Here is a 27,099-nt window from a genome sequence, read left to right on the forward strand (position 1 = left end):
GGAGCTTATTACCTCATGGACCGGATCTGGACACCGCGACACGGTGGCTTCAGAGACTTGGTCATGAAAGAAGCGCACAACACTCGATATTCCATTCACCCAGGTTCAGATAAGATGTACCTGGATCTCAAGAAATCGTATTGGTGGCCTAACATGAAAGCGGAAATCGCTACCTTCGTGAATAAGTGCCTTACTTGCGCTAAGGTCAAGGTCGAATACCAGAAACCCTCGGGTATTCTCCAACAGCCAGAGATACCTGAATGGAAGTGGGAGAGAATTACTATGGATTTCATTACCAAATTGCCCAAATCTCCGAGTGGGTACGACACCATTTGGGTAATTGTCGACCGGCTAACCAAATCCGCCCACTTCCTTCCTATCAAGGAAAATTTCAAAATGGAGAGACTTACGCGAATTTACATCCAAGAGGTAGTCCGACTGCACGGTGTACCTGTATCCATTATTTCCGATCGGGATAGCAGGTTCACCTCGAGGTTCTGGCAGTCACTACAGAAGGCTCTTAGAACTAAGCTGGATATGAGCACAACATATCATCCTCAAACCGATGGACAAAGTGAGAGAACTATTCAAACCTTGGAGGATATGCTGCAAGCCTGTGTAATCGACTTTGGTAAGGCGTGGGATACCCACTTACCCCTAGTCGAGTTTTCCTACAACAACAGTTATCATACAAGCATCAAAGCTGCCCCATTCGAAGCCCTATACGGCCGGAAGTGCAGATCCCCTCTGTGCTGGGCTGAGGTAGGCGACACTCAATTTGCTAAGGGACGAGTTCCTGACAGCACTCTCACCGGTCCAGAAATCATCTGCAAAACCACCGAAAAGATCGTACAAATCCGAGCACGACTTAAAGCCTCAAGAGACCGACAGAAAAGCTACGCAGACAAACGGAGGAAACCCTTGGAATTCCAGGTGGGAGACCGAGTCCTTTTGAAAGTCTCACCCTGGAAAGGCTTGATACGCTTCGGAAAGCGCGGAAAGCTGAATCCAAGATACATAGGGCCTTTTGAGATTCTCGCTAGAATCGGCCCCGTAGCTTACAAACTCAATCTACCCCGCGAACTTAGTAATGTGCATCCTACCTTCCACGTCTCGAACTTGAAAAAGTGCCTATCCGAAGAGACTCTCATAATTCCACTCGATGAAATCGAGATCAATGAGAGCCTCAACTTCGTGGAAGAACCTGTGGAGATCATGGACCGAGAGGTCAAACGAACGAAGCAAAGCCGCATCCCGATTGTGAAGGTTCGTTGGAACGCCAAACGAGGACCAGAGTTCACTTGGGAGCGCGAGGATCAAATGAAACTTAACTATCCTCATCTCTTTGCTTAGTTGTGTTGTAATAACGTAACTGCTAGAATTCTGAATTTCGGGACGAAATTCCCTCTAACGGGGGGATGATGTGACAACCCGAAATTTACTCCGTCACTGTAACCCGTTTCCGTTAATAAAAGTTGGTTCTATTAAAATTTTCCGTTAACTTTTATTTATTAAAATAATTCATTTTGAGTTATTAAAATAATATATATTTAATGACGGAATAAAAGCATCTAAGTCGGGTTACGGTTAGTTTACCGGGTAAAAACATTTAGCTCCGTTTAAACGACAGTGTATGGTGGGTCCCCACTAGGCAGCCATATATAAAGGAGGAGTGTCCACCTTTAGAGTCTTTTCCTCACCCTGGAGCTTTCTCTCTCTACTCTCTCTCTCTAAAATCGGGTTTGGCCAAAAGATCACCTCATTCAAGCTCAAAAATCAAAGGTAATCTTCCTAACTTGTTGTTTAACTTAGTATTCATGCCACCTCAAGTTTGAATCATCCAAATACCTCAACATGCATGTGTTTACGGTTTGGGGAGCCTCCCAAAACCGTGAACTCCCAAAAAGGGGTTTAGAAGCCCCAAAAACACTTCCAAACCTCCCCTAATGCTTAGATAGGGCTTAGATACTTGCATGCATGGACTAAGGACCCCAAGATCATGTCTTTTTGGCCATAAACATGAGTTTACGGTTCTTGAACATTCAAGAACCGTAAACCCAAAACCGTAAACACCTCAAATGGTGTTTTGGTGCCCCTAACCCCTTCCTTAGCTTGTTTGATGAACTAGAAACTAGTGTAAATGAGCTTAGGACCTTGAAACATAAAATGGTTGAAGTGGTCAAGGGTTTACGGCCGTAAACCCTAGAGTTTACGACCGTAAACTCCCAAGGAGTGGTCCAAGGACCGTAAACTCCAAGGGAGTACCCATTTGAACCCTAATCACTTCCCAAGCCTTTGAATTGATCCTAGAAGCCTTCCTTGTGATGCATGAGACCTTTAGACACCCAAACTCACCATTTCCATGAGTTTACGGCCGTAAACTCATGGGGGAAATGGTCTCCCAACCGTAAACACACTTAAGGGTGGCCATTTGAAGTGTAAACTCCATAGTGAGGCTATACACTCCTTAGATGCAACCTTTAGCACTCCTAACACTTGAAACAAAGTGTTTTCATTCATTAAAGTGCCTTTACTCACTTAATTAGTGATTACACAACTAATTAGATACTTTATACATCACTACATGTTACATAGGATCCGTAGGTGTGTTCAAGTCCTCACTTGACGCCTAGCATCCTACCCGGCGTTTCCATCCACTTCACTCACTACAGGTGAGTTCATACCCCTAAATGAACCTTTTTAAATGTTTTTAACTGTTTTATGGGGGGGGGGGAATACAAGTTGAACCAAATAAGTTATAGTAACAATCGCATGTGAATTATAACTTGCAACCAAAAGGATTTTCTACACTATTAACTGTTTTTACCACCAAAAAGGGATTTTCTATATTTTCAACTATATTGCCAATTAAACTGTTTTCAAATGCTTATCAAATTCATTTTCGTGTTAAATCATTATAAAACTAATTTTTATTCTCAAACCATATCTACACCAATATATTTATATAAGTAAGACTTGAAGGACTTAGGACTAATAGCTCACCTTATTTCCTGTTCTTGTTTGATTGTGGGCTTAGGGTATTTTGTTATTAGTCCGACTCTCGTTGAATTCTTAGTTATATATCTTATATATTTGTGTCAGATATAAAAGTTTTCATATCAGTTCAATGCCTTTGAATATCAAGGACATACAACCAACATTACTATTTAACTATAATAGGTATAGTTAAGGATTACTACTCAGTGCTGCTATTGCCATGACAACTACTAGAGTCAGTTCAGTTGTGAGTCAATATATGCTATGTACTATACAAGAGAACACTATATACTATACAAGGAGAACATTACATACTATACAAAGAGAACACTATATGCTATACAAAGAGAACAATACATACTATACAAGAGAACTTACTAAAATAGAATGTGGCATACTATTTCTCGATACGACACATCTTTGTGCTATCACCGCGTAACCAGAGTCTCCTGGAGGGAGAGCGGGCATTATGTGTATAGATCTATACGGGACAGACACTCCCACATCCCGACTGCTAGCTACGGTCCGAGCAGTCTAGGCCCAGGGGTGACAAAATGTCACATCACTACATATGACTCGGAGGGTCAAAGGGATTCGATCGTCAATCAGCATGGTTACGTACGAGTTCACATTCAAACCTTTAATTAATACTTTAAAAATTAAAGGCAACAGACTCCCTGAGGAGTATTGTACATTTAATACTACCTGGAGCCTGCATTTCATTACATATGGCCGACAGTGATACTGTTGGGGTAAATGTAACATCCCGAAATTCAGGTACAACTATTTAGCCCTTCTTTTATTTAAAGTGTCAAGTTAAGCCCTTAAGAGGAATTGGTAGCAAATGAGTACGCTGGGCGTACTCAAGAGTACGCTGCGCGTACTCATGCGCTTATTTTGGACGCGGACTCGCCTGAGTACGCTGGGCGTACTCAGGGTTACGCTGGGCGTAATGTGTCCAGGTGCAAACCCTAATTTCTGACTTGTGCCCTATATATTGGATGCTAAGGCTCATTTCTCAGCCTCCATAGCAGTGAGTAAAACCCTAAGAGAGAACTTTTCATCGTTCTTAGTGAGTGTGTGTGATTTTGGAGCTAAAAGTGCCTTGGTGTGCTAGTGAAGAAGAAGGAGAGGAGTTTGTGGAGACTAGAGTTTGAAGTGCAAGTTTGGATCTGAGATCTACAGAGGAAGGAGCTGCATTTGGAGGTATAAAGTTCAAAACTTTCCTCTTCATTTGGTTTGTTGCTTCATGGACCATTTTAGGGTTAAAAGTCCCAAAGGTGGAGACTTTATGAGTGTAATGTGCTCCATGGACCTAGATCTGTCCCATTTCAGTGGTATTTGTGTTATAGATCCATAAAGTTCCCATCTTGGTCGTGGATATGAGATCATGCTTGAGTATTAGGCTTTCTAGTGTTAGGAAATGGTATATTTTGGGTGTTAGTGACTTGTTCAGCCATGCAAAGGCTTAAAGTCATCGACTTTATGGATTAAGAGGCTTAAAAATGGTCAGATCTAAAAGCTGGACGTGAGTCTTAACTGTTTAAGACCTCAAGAGCTAAGGGACTGAAACTGGGATTTACGCCGGGCGTAATCCCAATACGCGCGGCGTACGGGGTGGCGTTCCCCGATTCTGAGAGACTGCCGGGTACGCCCAGCGTACACATCTGGTAGGCGCAGCGTAACCCGGAGGGTTGACTTTTGGTTGACTTTTAGGGTTTGGTCTATAGTGGGGCCTTTGAGTTATGAGAGGGGTAAAATGGTCTTTTACCCTTCTGAGAGTACTAAGAGGAGGAATAGTCTAGCCTTGAGAGATGTATTGATTGAGAGTATTTATTTTACATGATTAGGCGGAGGCTAGACCTGATTTTACAGAGTTCGAGCTTTACCGAGTTACCCGAGGTGAGTCTTCTCACTATACTTTACCTAGAGTGGTAATTAGAGCTATGAGACAGAGTATGTTGTATGCTTTTGCATGATGTGATTTCTATGTGTTATATGCTATGCATGTTACAGAGTTTTCAGAGTTAGGACTGGAAGGTCCACAGAGTTAGGGCCAGAGGGTCCACAGAGTTAGGACCGGAAGGTCCACAGAGTTAGGGCCAGAGGGTCCACAGAGTTAGGGCCAGAGGGCCCACAGAGTTAGGGTTAGAGGGCCCATAGAGTTATGGGACTGGAGGGTCCCACAGAGACACCTTGACCAGAGGGTCATCAGAGTTATAGCCTCGAGTGGCTAATATGTGTTACATGTGGTATTTTGGGGGAAACTCACTAAGCATTTATGCTTACAGTGTTGTGTTATGTGTCTCAGGTACCAGCGAGGATCGCGGGAAGGCGCCGGCTTGATCAGTACACACACGGGGAGATTTTTATTATGATCTTGGGATATGATGTTATGATTGACTATGTGATACAATGGTGTTTTTATAACGATTATGAATGAAAATGTGTTTTATAAAATGTGAAAAATTGTTTTGAAAATTTGGGTGTTACAAGTTGGTATCAGAGCCTTGGTTTGAGGGATTCGGATACATCTTCGAGCGTATCTGAACTCAAACTAAGGAATTGAGAGATTTTCAAAATAAAATTTGCAAAATTTTTCACAAGAGTAAAGAGTTTTGAGACAAACAGAGCAGAGCCGTGTGTACGATCAGCCAGCGCCCGAACGGTGAATTCCCAAAATACCCTTGCAATTAGTGTTATGAGATATATTATGTTATGATATGCGATGAGTTATGCTATGCATGCTAGAGTAGACTAGGTATTCTTATTAGGACTAGAGTGGCCTGATATGTGATGCCTTAGTCTAGGAGTTTTGCTGCTAGGGATACTTGAGAGTGTTTAGATAGCAGCGAGGAGTTATGAGAGAGCTGCTAGTGAGTAGCATATGGTTAAAGAGAGTAGAGTACTTGGGACTTGGGATCCAAGGAGGAGGACTTAGAGTGAATACTGATGCGGTGTGGACGGTAGTATAGGGCCCGTACTACTGAAGACACCGGAGCAGCGCGCACCCTAAGTAAGAATCCATTGGGTACTCAGGAACAAGTAGGGTTGAGTTATCGAGTGCGAGTATACTCGATCGAGTCTCTGGTATCTTCATATTGTGTTTCAAAGACATCATGGTTGGAACACCGCACACGCCGGAGGGCAGCGGTATTAGCGATGAAGAGATTCGCAGTATGATTTTGACGAAATGACCGTGGCGATCCGGAGGATTGTGAGTAGCGGATCGAGGGGTGATGTCATGGTTCGAGTACCATGATTAGTAGCAGATCGAGAGGTGATGTCATGGTTCGAGTACCATGATTGGTGGCAAAATGAGAGGTGATGTCATGGTTCGAGTACCATGATTAGTAGCAGATCGAGAGGTGATGTCATGGTTCGAGTACCATGATTGGTGACAGATCGAGAGGTGATGTCATGGTTGGAGTACCATGATTAGTAGCAGATCGAGAGGTGATGTCATGGTTCGAGTACCATGATTGGTGACAGGTCGAGAAGTGATGTCATGGTTCGGGTACCATGATTGGTAGCAGATCACGAGGTGATGTCATGGTTCGAGTACCATGATTGGTGGCAGATCGAGGGGTGATTTTGTGGTTCGAGTACCATGATTTGAGGCGGGTTGAGAAGAGAGGACATGGTTCGAGTACCATGAAATGTGGCGGTGAGTGCTTCTGGTTTTGCCGGTTATTCCGCAGCGATTATCTAGACCAAGGTCGGATGTGAAGGAGTATGGGCCCAGAAGGCCAGGGAGAACGAGTTTTAGTGGAGCATCCCTTGATAGGGAAAAACGAGTTAGCTCTAAGGGATTTGTTGGTGATATGCCAGTGGAGTCACAAGACTAAGAGATGAGTAGGGACGGTGCATTATGGAGGGGTACGGTCTGAGCTGGAGAGCCGGCCGATAGTAGATATGTCACTTTCCGTGACCCGAGTGGTGCTATTTCCGTTTCTTATGGGAGACGTAAGGGGTGTTGAGATTTCGGTTTCTGAGTTGGGGTGAGCCCTGTGGAATCGCACTGATGGTGACTTTTCAATCAGAGTATCCGGCAGTAGGTCTGTCGCGAGGGAATGGTATAGCTTGAGCAGGTTGACAGTGAAGACTGAAATGGTCAAGGATCAGGATACACCCTATTTGAGTATAATAGGGCATGTGTTAGCCGCAGTGTTGGGCGATCAAGAGGGGTATATCAGGGCAGTGACTCCTATGGTTCTTGAGAGGTATAAGGAGTGGAAATGTGGTTTCTGCTCTTATGATAAGGGGCATGTTGGAACGTTGGGCAAGGAGTCAAGGATGAGGAGTATGATGGTTCATTATTTCCAGATCCAGGGTTAATGTTAACACTGGACAGTTGGGAGGTCCGGTGAGGGTATAGTGTGAGATCCTAAATGACTAGAGGCAGTCACGATGGTAAGTACTGAAGGTTGCATACGAGATCCTGGTATTTGGAGTTGTTTGATCTCTGTCAGGAGATCATCGAGAGTTGCGTATCACCTTCCAAGAGTAGGTGCGATGATTACTGGTGGGGACAGTCGGGGTGATAGATTATTGGTACGCCAATTGGGGATGGTTCGAACCCTAAGCGGGGAAGAACCGAGTATTCTATCTGAGGAAAGCCGCACCTGCTGCTAGAGTTACCGAGGCCAGGCCAACGAGGGCCGAGGCAACCGAGGCTCGCGGGAGAGCCTTCTAGTTGATGGCGGGGGAGGTCCGTGCAACGCCCGATGTCGTGGCTGGTACTTTTCTTATGAGTTATGTACCTGCTTTAGTAATATTTGACTCGGGAGCGAGTCGATCATTTGTGTCAATAACGTTTGGTCGGCACATCAGTAGCCGACGAGAGGCGTTGAGTCGACCTCTACGAGTTTCCATAGCGGACGAGCGAGCGGAGTATGTTATGAATGTGAGTCGAGGATGTGTACTCGAGATCTTCGGTGTTGAGTCCCCGATAGATCTGGTCCCAATATCGATGGGGGACGTGTGTGTCATAGTGGGCATGGTTGGGTTAAGCCGATTTGGGGCTGTCATAGACTGCGAGCGACAGTTGGTGACGATACGAGACCCCAGTGGGGGAGTACTTACGGTGTACAACAAGGGTAACCGATGTGGGTCGGCGTTTTGTTCAACCGCCAGAGCGAGACAGAGTTTTCAGCAAGGCTGCAGCGGGTATGTGTCCTATGTGATGGACACACGAGAGGCCGCTGGGGGCCAAGTTCGATGGATGACGTTCCGATAGTGCGAGAGTCCCCAGATGTTTTTCCCGAGGAGTTGCCGGGTGTGCCTCCCGAGAGGCAAGTAGAGTTTCGCATCGAGTTGGTTCCGGGGGCAGCGCCTATCGCCAAGGCGCCTTATCGCCTTGCGCCGCCAGAGACGCAGTAGTTATCCTCGCAGCTTCAGGAGCTACTAGGGAAGGGTGTTGTGATGTTACGGGAAGCCGTAGTACTCACTAGTCAGAGAGAGGTTGTTGTGATACTATGGGGAGCCGTAGTACTCACTAGTCAGAGAGAGGTTGTTGTGATACTATGGGGAGCCGTAGTACTCACTAGTCAGAGAGAGGTTGTTGTGATACTATGGGGAGCCGTAGTACTCACTAGTCAGAGAGAGGTTGTTGTGATACTATGGGGAGCCGTAGTACTCACTAGTCAGAGAGAGGTTGTTGTGATACTATGGGGAGCCGTAGTACTCACTAGTCAGAGAGAGGTTGTTGTGATACTATGGGGAGCCGTAGTACTCACTAGTCAGAGAGAGGTTGTTGTGATACTACGGGGAGCCGTAGTACTCACTAGTCAGAGAGAGGTTGTTGTGATACTATGGGGAGCCGTAGTACTCACTAGTCAGTAGGAGGTTGTGGTGATGTTATGGGGAGCCGTAATACGCACTAATTAGCGAGAGGTTGTTATGAGGAAGCCTTCTTGATCTGAGCATGACACAGGAGGGTTTTAGGCTTGAAAAGCCCTACGCATGAGTTTTGGGAGCCTGGTGGTCGGACCAGGGGTGAGACCGGGGTCTCCTCAATGATTGGGAATCATTACATTCTGAGTAAGTGTGGACATCCAATCCGAAGGGATTGGATAAGTAAAGTATACATGGGTTGCGGGTCCCCAAGCTATGAGTTGAATGAGTCATTGGAACGAGCGATTCCAACTACGGGCGGACCAAACTCTTGAGTTGAGTTGAGTCCTGGTGATGTGTTGTACAGACCGGACCGAAGGGTCCAACGATATAGACCGGACCGAAGGGTCCAACGATGAGTATCAGATGATAGAGGTCGGGGTTGAGTCGATCTCCAGTTGGGTACGAGGTTGCATTTCAGTACCGCCTACCACCCACAGACAGACGGGCAGAGCGGGCGGACGATTCGGACGCTCGAGGACATGCTTTGGGCATGTGTATTGGACTTCGGAGGAAGTTGGGACACGTATTTACCCTTGGTTGAGTTTTCCTATAACAACAGCCATCATTTGAGCATCAGTATGCCACCCTTTGAGCTGTTGTATGGGAGGAGGTGCCGGACTCCCATTTGTTGGGGTGAGGTCGGGCAGCGTGTGATGGGTAGTACAGAGATAGTACTTCAGACGACTGAGCAGATTCAGCGGGTCAGACAGAGGTTGTTGAACCACTCAGAGTCGCCAGAAGAGTTATGCGGATAGGCGACGATCCGAGCTCGAGTATCAGGTCGGAGATCTAGTGCTCCTGAAAGTATCTCCTTGGAAAGGAGTGATCCGTTTCAGGAAGAGAGGTAATTTGGGGCCTCGGTATATTGGTCCTTTCAGGGTGACCGCCAGGGTGGGCAAGGTAGCCTACCGTTTGGAGCTACCTACAGAGTTGAGTCGAATTCATGATACCTTCCGCGTGTCTCGGTTGAGGAAGTGTATCGCTGATGAGTCGGCAGTGGTTCCGTTAGAGGACATTCAGGTGGATGCGAGCCTGAATTATGTTAAGAGACCGGTTGCGATTGTGGATCGAAGGATCAAGACTTTGAGAAACAAGGAGGTGCCATTGGTTCAAGTCCAGTGGCAACATCGAAAGGGTTCTGAAATGACCTGGGAGCCGGAGTTAGAGATGCGCGAGCAGTATCTAGAGTTATTTGTTGAGTGAGACTTCGAGGGCGAAGTCTAGTTCTAGTGGGGGAGAATTGTAACATCCCGAAATTCAGGTACAACTATTTAGCCATTCTTTTATTCAAAGTGTCAAGTTAAGCCCTTAAGAGGAATTGGTAGCAAATGAGTACGCTGGGCGTACTCAAGAGTACGCTGCGCGTACTCATGCGCTTATTTTGGACGCAGACTCGCCTGAGTACGCTGGGCGTACTCAGGGTTACGCTGGGCGTAATGTGTCCAGGTGCAAACCCTAATTTCTGACTTGTGCCCTATATATTGGATGCTAAGGCTCATTTCTCAGCCTCCATAGCAGTGAGTAAAACCCTAAGAGAGAACTTTTCATCGTTCTTAGTGAGTGTGTGTGATTTTGGAGCTAAAAGTGCCTTGGTGTGCTAGTGAAGAAGAAGGAGAGGAGTTTGTGGAGACTAGAGTTTGAAGTGCAAGTTTGGATCTGAGATCTACAGAGGAAGGAGCTGCATTTGGAGGTATAAAGTTCAAAACTTTCCTCTTCATTTGGTTTGTTGCTTCATGGACCATTTTAGGGTTAAAAGTCCCAAAGGTGGAGACTTTATGAGTGTAATGTGCTCCATGGACCTAGATCTGTCCCATTTCAGTGGTATTTGTGTTATAGATCCATAAAGTTCCCATCTTGGTCGTGGATATGAGATCATGCTTGAGTATTGGGCTTTCTAGTGTTAGGAAATGGTATATTTTGGGTGTTAGTGACTTGTTCAGCCATGCAAAGGCTTAAAGTCATCGACTTTATGGATTAAGAGGCTTAAAAATGGTCAGATCTAAAAGCTGGACGTGAGTCTTAACTGTTTAAGACCTCAAGAGCTAAGGGACTGAAACTGGGATTTACGCCGGGCGTAATCCCAATACGCGCGGCGTACGGGGTGGCGTTCCCCGATTCTGAGAGACTGCCGGGTACGCCCAGCGTACACATCTGGTAGGCGCAGCGTAACCCGGAGGGTTGACTTTTGGTTGACTTTTAGGGTTTGGTCTATAGTGGGGCCTTTGAGTTATGAGAGGGGTAAAATGGTCTTTTACCCTTCTGAGAGTACTAAGAGGAGGAATAGTCTAGCCTTGAGAGATGTATTGATTGAGAGTATTTATTTTACATGATTAGGCGGAGGCTAGACCTGATTTTACAGAGTTCGAGCTTTACCGAGTTACCCGAGGTGAGTCTTCTCACTATACTTTACCTAGAGTGGTAATTAGAGCTATGAGACAGAGTATGTTGTATGCTTTTGCATGATGTGATTTCTATGTGTTATATGCTATGCATGTTACAGAGTTTTCAGAGTTAGGACTGGAAGGTCCACAGAGTTAGGGCCAGAGGGTCCACAGAGTTAGGACCGGAAGGTCCACAGAGTTAGGGCCAGAGGGTCCATAGAGTTAGGGCTAGAGGGCCCACAGAGTTATGGGACTGGAGGGTCCCACAGAGACACCTTGACCAGAGGGTCATCAGAGTTATAGCCTCGAGTGGCTAATATGTGTTACATGTGGTATTTTGGGGGAAACTCACTAAGCATTTATGCTTACAGTGTTGTGTTATGTGTCTCAGGTACCAGCGAGGATCGCGGGAAGGCGCCGACTTGATCAGTACACACACGGGGAGATTTTTATTATGATCTTGGGATATGATGTTATGATTGACTATGTGATACAATGGTGTTTTTATAACGATTATGAATGAAAATGTGTTTTATAAAATGTGAAAAATTGTTTTGAAAATTTGGGTGTTACAGTAAAACATTTTTCTCATTACTATACATGGATAAAGTCTAAAACTATATTTTCAAACTAATAACTACTGGGAAACTTGTACATTATCAAAGGAACAAACAAACCATCGGGTCTTGGTGAAGACTACTTTTTATGGAAAACATAGGGTTTTCTAGGGCTCATACTATTTTCGAACACCGAAACTTTCTTTTACAATGTATAATTGTGAATATTTTTATATAGGAAATGACACTAAATACTTATGAACTCACCAGCTTTATGCTGATAAACGTTTTCAAAATAACTTGTATTCTCATGTCATCAGTAGACAGGTACGGATGCAGCTTTTGAGAAGACGGAGCACACATAAGACTCCACTTTATTTTGATTGTATTTTTGGTGTCTAACATTTGTACTGAACACGTTTGTATTACAATTATTATCTTAATGCAATGGATGTTGTTGCTTGTCTTTACTATTATGCTTTGTTATGATACTGTACATGACGTCCTCCACCCCAGAACGTATTCCGCCGTTCTCGGTTTTGGGGTGTGACACATAAGTTGAAAGTGGAGGGGGGTGAAAGTGATATTTTAAAAAGTAAAGGGATAAAAAATATCATTTTACAAATTAGAAGGGTTACCACTTGTACTATTAGCTACAGCTAAATTTTACGGAGACTGAGATAAACACAAAAGTTTAGAAAATAAAAGGGTGAAAATAATATTTACAAAGTTGAAGGTGGAGGGAATGAAAGTGATATTTTAAAAAGTAAAGAAAGGAAAAATATCATATTACAAAGTAGATGAGTTTATTTTACAAAATAGGGGTTGCAAGTGAAAGATTATATAAAGTTAGAGGGATTAAATTTAGACCTCCCGCATCAAACATTTGTACATCATGCATAACATCATATACTTTTAGCTACAGTGTTATTACTCACAAACTAAAGTTTACTTATTGTATATATTTAGAATTAGAATTATAATAAGTTACTGCTCTCTCACACACACACATATGGTGATGGTGTCATCGACATGTTGGATTGACAACCTCACACTTTCAGTGGTTTTGTATAAACCGGAGGACCCAATTCTCATCCATGAGTATGATCAACAACAGAAACAGAAACCGGAACTATAACACCAGAGAGAGGCATCATCCAGAATGGCTGCTCAGGCTGTGGAGTCTGCAGCGGTGACGGCTCTGCGATCGGTTCTTCACCGTGTCCGGCATGCGGCGGAAAGATCTGGTCGCCATGCCGATGATGTGCGGGTGGTGGCAGTGAGCAAGACTAAACCTATCTCTCTCATCCGCCAAGTCTACGACGCAGGACAGCGTTGTTTTGGGGAAAACTATGTCCAAGAATTCATCGAAAAGGCTCCTCAGGTACTATTTTGTCTCTCAGTTCGTTTATACCGAATCGATTATCTAAAGCCTATTGGCGTTGAAGAAATCGATTAATTCATGCAGCTTCCAAAGGATATCGACTGGCATTTTATTGGACATTTACAGAGCAATAAAGCAAAATCCCTACTCGGTAACGGATCCACCATCATAGAATGGGGCTATTCTTAAACTAATAAGATGAATATATATAAATGATGTTGTTTATCTTGTATCCAGCTGCTGTTCCAAATCTATCGATGGTGCAGGGTGTAGATAACGAGAAGGTAACCTAACTCCAAATTGATAGAATGAATAACAGAATGACGAATGTGTTGACATGGATTTTGGATTCACAGATTGCAAATCACCTTGATCGTGCAGTTTCAAGCATTGGAAGAAAACCTTTGGCAGTTATGGTCCAAGTAAATACGAGTGGAGAGGCATGTAAGTGAACAAGCATCATGATTCCTTTTTAAGACAAAATCATATACATGGGCTGATTGTAAGTAACCATTAATTTATTGTCAGCAAAATCTGGGATTGAACCTTCAAGCTGTGTAGATCTTGTGAAGCATGTTAAGCTTAGTTGCCCAAATCTGGTGTTTTCTGGGTTAATGACTATTGGAATGCCAGATTATACATCGACTCCAGAGAATTTCAAGGTAAAATCTGTTTAGGTTTCTTGTTTATTTATGTGGCTATATAGTTTAGTGAATTGTATGTGTGATTTGGATGGTCTGGATGGTATAGACGCTATCAAGGTGCCGAAGTGAGATCTGCAAGGAACTTGGAATGGTAGAAAAGCAGTGTGAGCTGTCAATGGGCATGTCTGGGGACTTTGAACTAGCGGTGAGTTTAAAAAACTGTGAGGTTTGATTGGAACAAGTTGATTTATGAATTATATTTGCAGATTGAAATGGGAAGCACAAATGTAAGGATTGGATCTACCATTTTTGGACCAAGGGAGTACGCCAAGAAACAGTAGCAGAGCTGAATTGGTTTGGTTTGGTTTGGTTATACATACATATGTTGTAAGATAAGTCACCATAAACATGTTACTAAAATACTCAACCTTATATTAATTAATTCAATTGAAAATGAAAATGAAAAATCTGGGTAAAAAAAATATAACCAGACCATAGTCAGATTCAAACACTAGTACAGAAACCTACAACTTAATTATTTTGAAGAAATTCTTCACATCAAACTGCAGCATGGGGGGTGACCAGATGCAAGCTTTTGGAACTGAGTTTGGGAAGAAGAAGAAGAAGAAGATTTAATGGGAGTTATTGGGTTTTGTATATGATGTCCACAACAGTCGGAAGCATTCCCTGCACATTCCAGATGGTTGAAGGCGTAGTTCCTCCTCCTTCTTCTATAATTATAAAAATTATAATTATAATTATAATTATAATTATAATTGGGGGGATACCCATGCCCATACCCATTATTATTAATCAGGGGCAAGGGCAAGGGTGATTCTGTCTTTTCAAACAAGTTGCTTGAACATTCTCCATATTTGCCAATGTACTATCTCTGCTGTTTTTCCTGCTTTCTCCACACTTTAGAAGTAGGGTTGGATCGATGTATCCCGAAATATTTACCTTTCCGTTGTTCTCCATTCTGAAATTAGTCACCCCTTAATTTCACCACCAACAACAACAAACTATCAACCAACAATCTTTAAGGAGAAAAACATAAAAATGATTGGTTAATTACTAATCAAATGAATGAGTAGAAACCAACATACAATACATTACCTTGAACACTGTTCAATACCTTTTTCACTGCCTTGGTCCATGAACCTTCAACGTCTACTTTAATGGTGAAGTTCTGCATGCAATAACAGGAACAAACAGATTACATGATCATGTATATTATATTATATATCGTTGGCTATACACACACACACACACACAGTGACACTTGGATATATTTTAGAAGGAACGAACCGTGAATGCAGGGTCTTCATTTTTGGACTTCTTGGATGCCATGAACGATATGAAAACTCAAATTCCAACTCAAATTGGTATGGAACTTGGTAAACTCTGTCTCTGTGATGGTGGAAAAGATATATGCATACCGATACCGAGAGGGGACACGGAAAACAAGAACATGACCAATGACAACTTTGTCTTGAACAAAGTGTTGTCAAGCTCAATGTGTTTCGACCAATGCTTCTTCCCTCACCCAATATTGACCTTCATAAATATTGTTTTCCGTAATCCCTTTCTCTTGATCTGGAAAACCTAAATCGTGCCACCATCACACAACCACACCAGTATATATTAAAGTTAAGCATCGATTTCAAGCCCTAAACCTCACTCTTGATCTTAATTTTGATTTTTCTTCATGTTTTTTGTCATGTCATTTTTTCTTTCAACTTTTGTACAAATTTTTGTGTGTATCTATCTATGTTATGTTTGGAGGGACTATTCTTTTATCAGTTGTTCCAATGCTCAGTGAATGTTTACATTTCTTATTTCTCATGAGGTATATATTATTTTCTTTGAGTAATTTTGATGGTTTAATTTTTTTGTTGGTTTTTATCAATTTTAATAACTTAAAGTTTATATTTTAAATGTTTTTGAAGATGCGGGATGAAGGGGAGTCCAAGGCACCCAATGGTTTGAACAAGCCTAAGAGCTATGTTCATGTCTTTTTTATGGCTAATGAACACTTAATTCTCATGATCTAGAAAGCTTGTGTACGCATCTGTTTTCTATTTGCATCTGTTTTGGTTCATGTTAACAATAATAAAATTTTTAATGATTGCAGACTTGCAGGTTGACTGTATGCTTATAGTGTGATGCAATTCAGGTCCCATTAGCTTTAAATATGCCAAAAAAATGTTTCTATTTGTGGTGTGTTGTGTTTATATTCCTCTGATTTTAAATATGTATGTTATTTGGATGCAGCACATGTGTTAACTGTCAAAGGGAAGAGAAAAACTATCAATGGTTGTGATCTTCTATTAGCAATGGCAACCTTAGGGTTGAAGATTACATTAATCCCCTTAAATCGTACTTGAAGAAATATAGAGAGGTAATTTTCAGAATATATATATATATATATATTACTCTACTGGTAGCTCTTTGGGAAACTATTTACATAAGATTTAGAGTTTTGATTTCTTTATGCTCATATCAAATTACTGGGCAAATGGAGGTTAGTGAAGTCTATTGTTTATATTTCTGTACATGTTAATCAATTATGTCAAGCTAACCAAGTGAATATATATTCTAAAAAAACAATAATCTGGTAGCTCTTGTGATGTTTCATTTGTGTCGACAACCTTGATGGTGGTTGGTAATTTTCTTAAATATCACTAATTTACAGTCAGGCCTTTTAAATATGAGAAATTTGCACCAGAAGTGGAAAACATGTTTGTTTCTTTGCTTTGCATATATTTGTTGTTATTTCTTGCATATTCGGGTGTTGTTCATAAATTCGATGAAGGGAACAAGCTTTTGTTACAATTAAGTGTGGTATATTAACTTTTAACTCTTTCTTTCTTTTTAATTTCTTATGTAATAATTTGTTCTTAACCTATGCGCCTTCTAAAAATTGTTTCAAATGCATATTCAACAGGTCTGGAGGAGACTAGCTTGGAAGGTTTCATAGTCTTCTAATAATAATTTGATCACATGCTAGGTAGGGACAAACAACTCTTATAATAATGTTTTTATTTTCTCAATATTATCCTGTTTTTTGTTCCTATTTAAGTCTATATAGCAGTCCAAATATATATTATAATAATTTCACTATGATCTTGGCCATAGAACCAAACATAACGTTTTCTTAACTTTTTTGGTTATTATTCATAGTATTCTAAGAGGGTCTCCATCTTCACCTTCCTCTGTGTGGTTACTTAAAATTCTTGAGTTTGTAACACACGATTAGAGACAAGTTCTCAAATTTTATCATGATTCTTTTCGAGTCTAACTCACACAATGGTGATTTATTGAATAGTTTGGGTTTGGTTATGAAAAGATTGATTTCAAGGTCATGTTTGTCCAAAAAGTTTGGTTGTGAAAGATTGATTTTTGGAATAATAGAAAAGTGTAGGAAAATCTATCATTCTTTGGTTTATGGGTTTTATGATTAAAAGAAATTATCTTCTTCTTAGAAAAAGTCGATTACAACAAAGTTGTTTGATGGTTCTTTTTTACAAATATTGTTTGGGTACTACTTTGAGATATTAGATAAATTGTACACATTTTGTATTTAGCAATATACTTTGGTGGGAAGTTGATTTTGTGGAGGACATTTTCTTGTGATAAAGAGACTATTTGGTAAAAAAAAGTTGAGGCTTTTATAATTTTACTAGTTTATAACCCGTGAGAACCGTGGTTTTGAAACTAATTAAATTTTCATAGTAAAAAAATCAAAATTATTAATCATTTATTTTAATTAAATTGTTAATTAAGAGATATTTTTTTAGTTATATAAAATTATAATCGTTGATTTAAATAAATATGTGACCTTATAATTTGTATTAATGTTATTTTAATGTTTATTCTAATGTTATTAGGTGTGAAACCCGTGTACTACACGGGTCGATTAAAAAATTTTATATAAAAAGATATAAACATGAATCATTTTTTTTAAAGAAAACATTAAATATCAAAATATAAACATTAAGTATTTTTTAAAACAAAATTTCAAAATATATACAAACAAAATGATGAAATAATAAATAATTAAATTTATACTAATAAAACAAACTACAGAAAAATAATTATATTTTGACCATATAACCTTTTTTTAGTTTGTCAATAAAAAACAATAAATTTTGATTATTTTTTCTAAATAGACCCTTTTGCCTAAAATGACAATGAACTTTGAAAAAAACATATCAATTTTGAATTATATATATTGAAGGAAATATATTAAAATTTGAAAATATAAGGAAACAAATTAATAACACATTAGTTACTTTCTATAACCTAAAAATTAGATAGTTAATTAAGAAAATTAAAAATTACCACAAAATGACAAGTGGAAATTAATTTCTAAGAATTAACCACAAAATTACATGTGTCAAAATGCATGAAAACATGACATGTGGCAAAAAGTTTTTCATTTATTAGTATGGATTAGTTTAATGTAATTAGAATGAAAATTTTGAAATTTGAAATGGAGAATCAATAGGTTGAGAAATGGAGTTTTTTTTACCAATGTGGTGTTTTTTTAAAAACATAATTACCAAACAAGTGTAGTTTTAAACATATTTACCTTTTAGGGTTAAAGTTACCGACTAACAAAGCAAACGGAATGGATCGGCCACACCAAGCTCCCCCGACACCCCAATCACATTCTTCGACTCCAGCCATAACCGACGGTCGTCGTGGCGAGTCTGGTTCTGGCCACAACGGATGCTGGCGAGTCCGCCTCCACCCCAGAAGACGCCGACGAGTCAGCCTCCACCATTGCAGACGCCAGCAAGCCTTAATTTCTTGTAACTGTTTTTCGATGCTGATTCCGATTCTGGCTACAGAAGACACCAGCCAGTCCGCCTCCATCACAGCAGACTCCCGGCAAGCACTACATTCCTGTAAGTCCGATTCCTATTTTAAGTCTGATTCCTACTTTGATTTTTAACTGCAACCAACTGCTATTTGCTTCAACATTCAGATTTGTGAAGACGCCAGCCAGTCCGCCTCCATCACAGCAGACTCCCGGAAGCAACTTTATGCATTTTAAACAACTTCATCTCATCAAACCATAAATTGCAATTATAGTAACATGTTTGTTCATCAACAAATGATGAAATTTCGTTGTTACAAATGTCTTTGTTCAGTTTTATGTTTTGATCACAACACTGCAGCATAAAAATCAAAATCCTAGAACGAAGCATGTTATTTTGAATGGAAATAGCCTCTGATGTTATAATATTTCAACTGCAGCCTTTGAACCCAGAAACCATGAAGAACTTGATGTGAATCTACTTACATTCTCCACTTGCTCTGTTTGAGAAACAAAAGATGAATATGTTCTTACTTTTCTGTAAAGTTGGTGGATTAGTTTATGAGAATTTCAAGTTCTTTATGGAATTCTTAGGATAGATGTTGGAAACTGTTGTTTCTATGTTTTCAACCGTTTATTGCATTTTGTGATTGCTTTTATTAGAAAAAAACTTAAATATGGCATTCAATGATAAAATGATGTGATGATGAAATCAGAAATAAGATGTATGTAATTTTTTTTGACAAAAATTAATAACAAAGAGTTAAAAAAAAGGTTAAAAGTTATATTAAAAAATCAGAAACTTTTTATCTAAAATATTGGTAAATATGGTTTAGTAAATATATTTAAAAATACACTTATTTTGTAAATATGTTTGAAATTACACCTATTTAGTAAATATTTTTTTGAAAGACACCTATTTGGTCAAAAACTCTTGAGAAATGACATTCCATTAATTGGAGACCTAATAGGATGGCACATAACAAAAGGAGAATAAATCTACTCTTTTATTAGAATTAGAATAGAGAGATGTCTTTAATTTTGTTACTTATACATTAATTTTAATTATTGTAGATCGGATTGATTTGGCTATTTTGATGACATTATAACCGAACTCATGTGTTGGTGTTACCAAAGAGATCTAAGGGATAAGAGTGTCATGATTTGGTTTTCAATCAATTTGTAATTTTTTTTTTGGCTTAGTTACGTTTTCAGAAATAAATGTTACAATATTTGTCTATTTATATAAATGTTACAATGTTATACCTTGTAAATTTTGGTTATGCGAATAAATCTTTTCTAACATTTAATTTATTTTAAGAAAACTTATAATAACCGTTTAGGTTTAAATTATGTTCGAACTTCGGATGTTAAATTTCTTTGATTTTTAATTTTGCAAATACAATTGGCACACAAAAATAAATGATAAGTAATGATTTTATTTCATTTAATATTTGTTTTGATTACTTCATTAATATATATATATATATATATATATATATATATATATATATATATATATATATATATATATATATATATATATATATAATACGAATAAATTTATATAAAAATAACGAAAAAAAGCTAAATTTGTCGATTTTGTGTTCAAAAGAAAACTATATCACCCTTTCCAAAGCGAACAACTCACAAAAAAAGAAATTAATTCCAAAAGAAATTTAAATACATAAAAGTGGGACTAAAACAAAAAAAATAAAGTCGACCAGAAAAACGTGAATTTGAACCGAAAAAACTAACGAAAAGTACCGATAGACCAAATTGCACTTGAACGAAACCCAATTGAAAAAAGACACGCCAGAAAAAAGAAATGATAAAAAAGCGGTACGAAAATAAGCGACTGACACTGATCAAAATAGGTTGAAAGCAAACTATTTTTCATCTAGGAAAAAAATGAATCACCAGAATAAAACTATGTACCTCTCGCTGCATTATGCGGGTACCCTACTAATTCTGTTGAAGGAGAGTGATACTACCTTCGCCTACTTTTACTGCATATAGTGGCCCTACATGTTTTGAAAATATCTATACAATCAACAACATAAAACACCCCACATTTCGAAAAACAGTTCTTAAAAGAGGGTTAATAAAATCCGATGATGGTTTATCACAATGTCTTACAGAGACATCTTGTTTTTAGTTTTCCAATGCTCTTAGAAGGCTATTTGCAATTATATTGACTTTTTGTGAGCTAGGAGATGCTCGAAAGTTATGGGATGATCATTAAATTGCTCTTTCAGAAGATTATAAGTGACAATACAAAAATGTATAGAAAGTTTGATCTTCTAAAGAAAAATGAAAATGTCGATTTAGAATATGGAGTTTTCATGAGGTACAAGAAGAATTCTCAATGGTTTGAGAATCTGAACATTTGCATGCTCGAAATTTTCTCAATCCTGAACAAAAATTTACGCCTGATGAAATCATGTGTCATGTCCATATCAATATTCAAGGAGTCTTCTTCATAGATGGTCTCGGTGGAACAGGAAAAACATTTTTTTACAAAGCTTTACTTGCTAATATTCATTCATGTGGTCATAGTGCACTCGCGGCTACTTCATCAATTTACAAGATTAAAAGACCAAGTGGTACTACTCAACTACTTCGTATTGCAAAAATAATCATATGGGACGGAGCGTCGATGCCATGTTCCTATTCAAGCTAAAGATGAAAATAGTTTTCAATCTGATTATGTTACGTGATGACAATCAATAAGTTCTCATGGACAAACAATTCCAAATCCAGGTATTTATCTTCCAGAATCAGTTTTTCTTGCACGACCAACTTTATGTGACATTATCCAGAGAGATATCACGTGTCAATCTAAAAGTATTAGTGGAGCCCGACGAACAATTTAACGGTAATGAATTTTATACATCAAATGTGGTGTAAAAAGAAGTGTTGCACGATTAATAATGCACAATCAATCATATGTTCATATACATTTGTAAAGAATCTCTACTTTTCAATTTTAATTTTTATTGATTTTTTTTTCTGCTAGCATGACTCTTATTGATAATTGTTTACAAGTAGTAAAGTATTTGCACAAAAAAAAACTAATCGTATCTAGAAACTAATTTCTGAAATAAATTATTTGCACGTGTGGGCGGGGCCCGTTATGCAAATGTGGGCATGGCTCGTATCTCATTGGGCGGGGCCCGTTATATGATATGTATGATATGTGGTGTAACATCCCAAGTTCGGAAACAAGAAGTTGGAGGGTGCAAAGTGTAAATTTAGGAAAGGGACTCGACGAGTAGGTCCGTCTACTCGCCGAGTCGGAGCGGGATTCTATCAGGGTTTAAGTGGCCAACTCGCCGAGTCGGAGACTTGGACTCGACGAGTTGGTGCTGTAGGAAGAAAACCCTAATCCCGAGGGTTGCACCCTATTTAAAGGACTTTATGTCCTTCTCCCAGCCTCCTAATCCCCCTGAGAGTTCCAGAAACCCTAATTTTCGTGTGAGGCTTCATTATTGTGGAGATTGGAGCTTGGAAGAGGAAATTGGTGAAAAGAGCTTGAGGAATCAAAGGCTAACATCAAGGGGCTTGTGTGGATCTGGGATCTACATCTGTTTGGGCACATTTCAGAGGTAAAAAGCCATAATACTATGCTGATTTCCTTTTTGGTTCATCCTTGGTGGTTGATGTGGAGTTCCAGAGCTTGTTTGTGAGCTATTTCGAGTTAGAAGCTTAGATCTGAGGTTGCTACTTCAGATCTAAACTTGTGTTGGTACAGAAAGTCATAAAGCATCAGTCTTTGAGTTGTTGGGGAAGCCCTTTTGTCATAAAACCTAGCCCTAGAAGTGTTTTGGACTTATATCTCCTTGGTTTCACGTAAAGTTTGCAACTTTATGTGAGGGTTAGGCTGTAGAAGAGTGGATCTATGGATTGGAGCCTCTGCATGGCTCGAAAAGCCTTTGTATGGATTGAGAACTGAAGGGACTCGGCGAGTCACATGGGTGTACTCGACGAGTCGTATGAACATGTGCATGGACTCGGCGAGTGGAAGAACAACTCGGCGAGTCTGTTGAAGATTGTCTTGGACTCGGCGAGTCTGTTCTTGGACTCGACGAGTCTGGTCGCAGAACCCCAATCTTTTCTGGTTAAACCTTGAAACAGTGAGTCGGGAGGTGACTCAGTGAGTTGAGCAGGATGGGACTCGGAGATCGTTGGACTCGACGAGTCTTGGGGTGACTCAGCGAGTAGAGTCGTGTTATGGGAGTTTCTGAGTATAGGGACTCGACGAGTCGACGGGTCGACTCGGCGAGTAGAGTCAGTCAGGGAGGTTGACTTTGACTGAGGACTTTGACTTTGACTAAGAGTTGACCAGTTTGTCTACCAAGGGTATTTTGATGATTTTGGTATTTATGGAATTGGTTCTTTGGTAGTGTTCGGTGGTGGAGTTCGTGTCGGTGGTCGGAGCAGCTGATCTTATCCTTTCAGTCGGCAATTTCAGGTGAGTTATCCTCACTATATCGACAGGGTCTACGACACCAAGGCCGGCCCTTTATCGGATGGAAATCCGGGTATTGTTTGTTATGTTATTGCTTTGCTAGATCTGCATCCTGGTATTTAGGATGGTGTTATGTTAGCGACCTGGTTAAGGTCGGTACCCGGTATATAGGGTAATGTTATGCTAGTGACCGGTTAGGTTGAAATCCTGGTTAGAATGTTGATATGCTACTTAATCTGTTAGACTGTTTGTCTGGTTAAGGATCTGTTATGTGATTAATTGTTTTATGTGCACATGGTTGTTTGACGGGGGTTGGGTTGAGGCGGGTCCTGCTTTGTGCTGTAGGCCAACATACCTAGGGCGGACCGGATATTCCGAAGGCCCAGCGAGCGGTCCGGATAGGCTGAAGGCCCCAAGAGGGCGGACCAGACGTGTCGAGGCTCGGAGAGTGGACCAGGCCGACTGAAGGCCCGGTGTGGGCGGACCAGTCATACTGTAGACTCAGAGAGTGGACCAGGTGGATTGAAGGCCCGGTGCGGGCGGACCAATCACACTGTAGACTCGATGTACATGGCTAGACTCGGAGGGTGGACCAGGTGGACTGACGGCCCGGTGCGGGCGGACCAGTCACACAGTAGACCCGATGTGAATGGCTGTTCTGTATTGTGATATGATATGAGTATGGTTATATGTGGTTGGTATTTTGGGGGTAACTCACTAAGCTTTCGGGCTTACAGTTTCAGTGTATTGCTTCAGGTACTTCAGGAGATCGTGGCAAGGCCAAGGCGTGATCGTACCGCTCCTCATGTTTTATGATTTATATGATATGGTTCTGGGGGATACTCTGATAATAAACTATTTTGAAAACGAGATGTATGAAGTTAATGGTTTTTGAATGAATTAAAATGTTTTAATTTAGCTCAATTTTTATGGGTGTTACAAGTTGGTATCAGAGCCTTGGTTTGAGTGAATTGGAGGAACATTCGTGTGAATCCAGTCTCAAATCAAGGAGGGATATTCAAAATGGTTTTCAAAAGGTTTTCAAAATAAGTAAAGGAGAATACAGAGGGTACGATCAGCCAGAGCCAGTAAGTAGACCCCAAAATACCATACAAGTTATTTGATTATGTGATATGTTAGAACAACATGCTAGTACTAGGCTAGGGATCTTCAGAAATTTGCATGATAGAATTGCCTGATTACATGATGCCCGCTAGCCTAGGGTTTCTTTTATATGAGATTGACATTATTACTATAGTTACTTGTGTATGCATCACAGCTGTGTATAATTAAGATCTTATAGCCTGAGAATGTTTGATTTGGCCTTATGTTCTGTTCTTGTTTGATTGGGAGCTTAGGGTAGGATTGGATATTCGAAAGTCTATAGGGTCCAACGTCATGTATGGCTAGCATACACTAGTGCTGCAGGGTTGGTGGAAGTTTCATGGATGGGTGGGTTGTGTGAGGCCGGGAGGCCAGTTATGAGATATTGAGCATTCGTTGTGTGATGTATAATATTAGGGTGTTGTGGTGATACTTGAGACAAATATGGGTAGGTGTGGAAGGTAGTATGGGCCCGTACTACTGAAAGCACAGGACCCATACGCGTGTCAAGGAAGTCACAACCCCTAGGTTGTTGGTTAAAGGTTAGTTCTCAGAGGTTATGCGAGGTATCTGAGGATCTTGTTGGTGTATTGCAGTATGGCAGATGCGAGGCGTGTCGTGATTGGATCCGGATCGGGACCAGGACAGGGTGAGCAGGAGGCCCCAGTGGCACCTAAGATTATTGGCCAGGAGGGGCCAATGTTGACAGAGGACCGGGTCAGGGAGATCATCCGCGAGGAGGTGGTCGAGATTGTCCGGGGTCAGATCCCGGAGTTGTTTGGGACTATTAAGTCCGCTATGAGAGAGTACTTCGATGATCGTTATGCAGCTCTTACTGAGACGGCTGCCGCGGCAGCTACAACGGCTGTAACAGCGGCAGGGGGAGGATCCGGTCGAGGCTTTCAGTATCGGGACTTCGATAATACGAAGCCCCCTACCTTTGATGGAGTTCAGGATCCGATCATCGCTATGAGATGGTTGTCAGACGTGGAGGGTTGTTTCTTCACGTGTTCATGTTGGATAAGGTGTATAAGTCCATAACTATTTCTGGTATGTACTTGACCCGACCCGGCATGGTCCATTTGGGTTGCATGGCACCATGCAATTGGATAAACTAAAATGAGAGAAATAACACTTATGGTTTATTAATATATTATAAGTTCTAATATATTAATAATATTATTTAATTAGTTTGATCAAGAATTAATTTAGAATTAATTAAGTGATCAAAAGATAACTAATTAAATATATGGGTAGATTATGTAAATCTTCCATATCTTATATAGTGGGCTAAGAGGCTCCATGGATTATCAAGTTGGGTTCCACCCATAGGATGCTCCATGGATGCTCCATGGGAGTTACAAACCCATGGGTCATGGAAATGAAGAGTCATGACACATTAGGGTTTACATGGTGTAACCCTAGATGTGTCAACACTATATAAGAAACCCATTCTCCACCAAAATGGGCTACACATAAGAAACAAGAGGGCTAGGCCGATTTTAGAAGTGTGTATTCTCTCTAAAGTCATTCCAAAAGCATTTGGTGTTGTGTGAAGCATTTGAGGCATCACACTTGGGGTGCTAGGCTCACAAGGTTTCAAGGATCATAAGCAACAACAAGGTAAGTTATTCTATCTTTCATGCAAGTTAAAATTTGTTCCCCATGTATGCTAGATAGGAATATAACCTTGGAATTCAACTTTGCATGATAATTAGACAAACATAGATCCAAGGTTATTAGGGTTGCATGTACACTTAGGAAGTGTTAGAATGCTCAAAACCCATCAGTGGTATCAGAGCATGGTTCGTTTGTTGTTGTTTTTTTTTTGTGCAAACAGCTTGAAAAAAAATCGGTTTTCTGTTTTCTGCTCGTATGAAAGTTTGCACATTTGTTGCTGGAAATGGACTAGAAACATTACCCTAAACTGTTTTGATGTTTTAAAGCTTGTTTTAGATGGTGTAATGTTTATGCTAATCCATTTACAACGGCAATTATTAAAATTACAAGTTTTTTTTTTAAGTGTAATTTTTGATTCTTGAAAGTGTTCATATTCATGTTCTTGAACTTATGAAGATTAGATGATCATAGGAATTGTTTGTAACCTTCATGGTAGTTTAATTCATGATCATAATGTGTTTTAATGGAGTCCATAACTTGTCCTCAAGTTATGGAAAACCAAAAGTCTCACTTTTATTAAAGCCATTAAAAGAACACAAGAGTTATAAAAATGAAGAGTCTTCATTTTTATTACTCAATTAATTCATAAGTTATAAGAAATGAAAAGTTTTGGAAGTTTACAAAACTTGCCCTCAAGTTTTGGAACATGTAAAGTCTTGATTAAAACTTTAGTTCCAACCCTTAGAATTTTAAAAGTTAAAATTCAACCCTTATACTTTATAATATTATAAGTTACTAATATATATATATATATATATATATATATATATATATATATATATATATATATATATATATATATATATATATATATATATATATATATATATAACGTCAAGTCGTCTTACCGCTAGTACGCCTCATTCACGAAGCCGGTCTATAAAGGGGGTATAAGGTTGTTGCCTATAAAATGGCAACTTAATGGGTGTCCACTCTCACCCACCGCTTCCTTGATCGGTGGAGGGTCGTTAGCCGAACGGGTAAGACAAGGACTTATAAATTCTCATTAAAAGTATGATGAATATTATAAAGTAACTAAATGCTTTTATTAAATTCCCAATCTTAGTTACTTTAGGAAAATGTGAATAAGGTGCTAATCCATGAAATTACACTTTACACTTTGTTTAAGTCGTTGGTGGAGCGTGTGTGGTTAACCGA

The 27,099-nt window shown here is 40.0% G+C and overlaps 1 protein-coding gene across 3 annotated transcripts; it reads left to right on the top strand.

Moving 5' to 3' along the window:
• Positions 1-12,853: 12,853 nt before the first annotated feature.
• LOC145126076 (uncharacterized) lies at positions 12,854-19,114 on the top strand. 3 transcript variants are annotated; one of them, XM_079061486.1, is made up of 13 exons: positions 12,854-13,217; positions 13,302-13,368; positions 13,455-13,501; positions 13,574-13,661; positions 13,746-13,879; positions 13,968-14,066; positions 14,128-15,710; positions 15,811-15,924; positions 15,996-16,037; positions 16,136-16,262; positions 16,809-16,871; positions 18,463-18,774; positions 18,855-19,114. In XM_079061486.1, the coding sequence occupies exons 1-7, from the start codon at positions 12,996-12,998 to the stop codon at positions 14,200-14,202; spliced, it is 732 nt and encodes a 243-aa protein (XP_078917612.1). In that variant the 5' UTR covers positions 12,854-12,995; the 3' UTR covers positions 14,203-15,710; positions 15,811-15,924; positions 15,996-16,037; positions 16,136-16,262; positions 16,809-16,871; positions 18,463-18,774; positions 18,855-19,114. The 3 variants fall into 3 exon arrangements, with proteins under 3 accessions (XP_078917612.1, XP_078917613.1, XP_078917611.1); XM_079061487.1 differs by having other exon boundaries at positions 14,128-14,248; positions 14,431-15,924; XM_079061485.1 differs by having other exon boundaries at positions 14,128-15,924.
• Positions 19,115-27,099: the final 7,985 nt, after the last annotated feature.

This window comes from Lactuca virosa, chromosome 7 (genome assembly GCF_052849685.1).
Source record: "Lactuca virosa cultivar CGN04683 chromosome 7, Lactuca_virosa_CGN04683_v6, whole genome shotgun sequence".
In the NCBI taxonomy this organism is placed as follows: domain Eukaryota; kingdom Viridiplantae; phylum Streptophyta; class Magnoliopsida; order Asterales; family Asteraceae; genus Lactuca; species Lactuca virosa.

Coding starts and splice junctions, on each gene's coding strand:
- LOC145126076 (XM_079061485.1), top strand. CDS start 12,996: ATGGCTGCTCAGGCTGTGGAGTCTGCAGCGGTGACGGCTCTGCGATCG. Junction 13,218..13,301: donor TCATCGAAAAGGCTCCTCAG/GTACTATTTTGT, acceptor TAATTCATGCAG/CTTCCAAAGGATATCGACTG. Junction 14,067..14,127: donor CTGGGGACTTTGAACTAGCG/GTGAGTTTAAAA, acceptor TTATATTTGCAG/ATTGAAATGGGAAGCACAAA.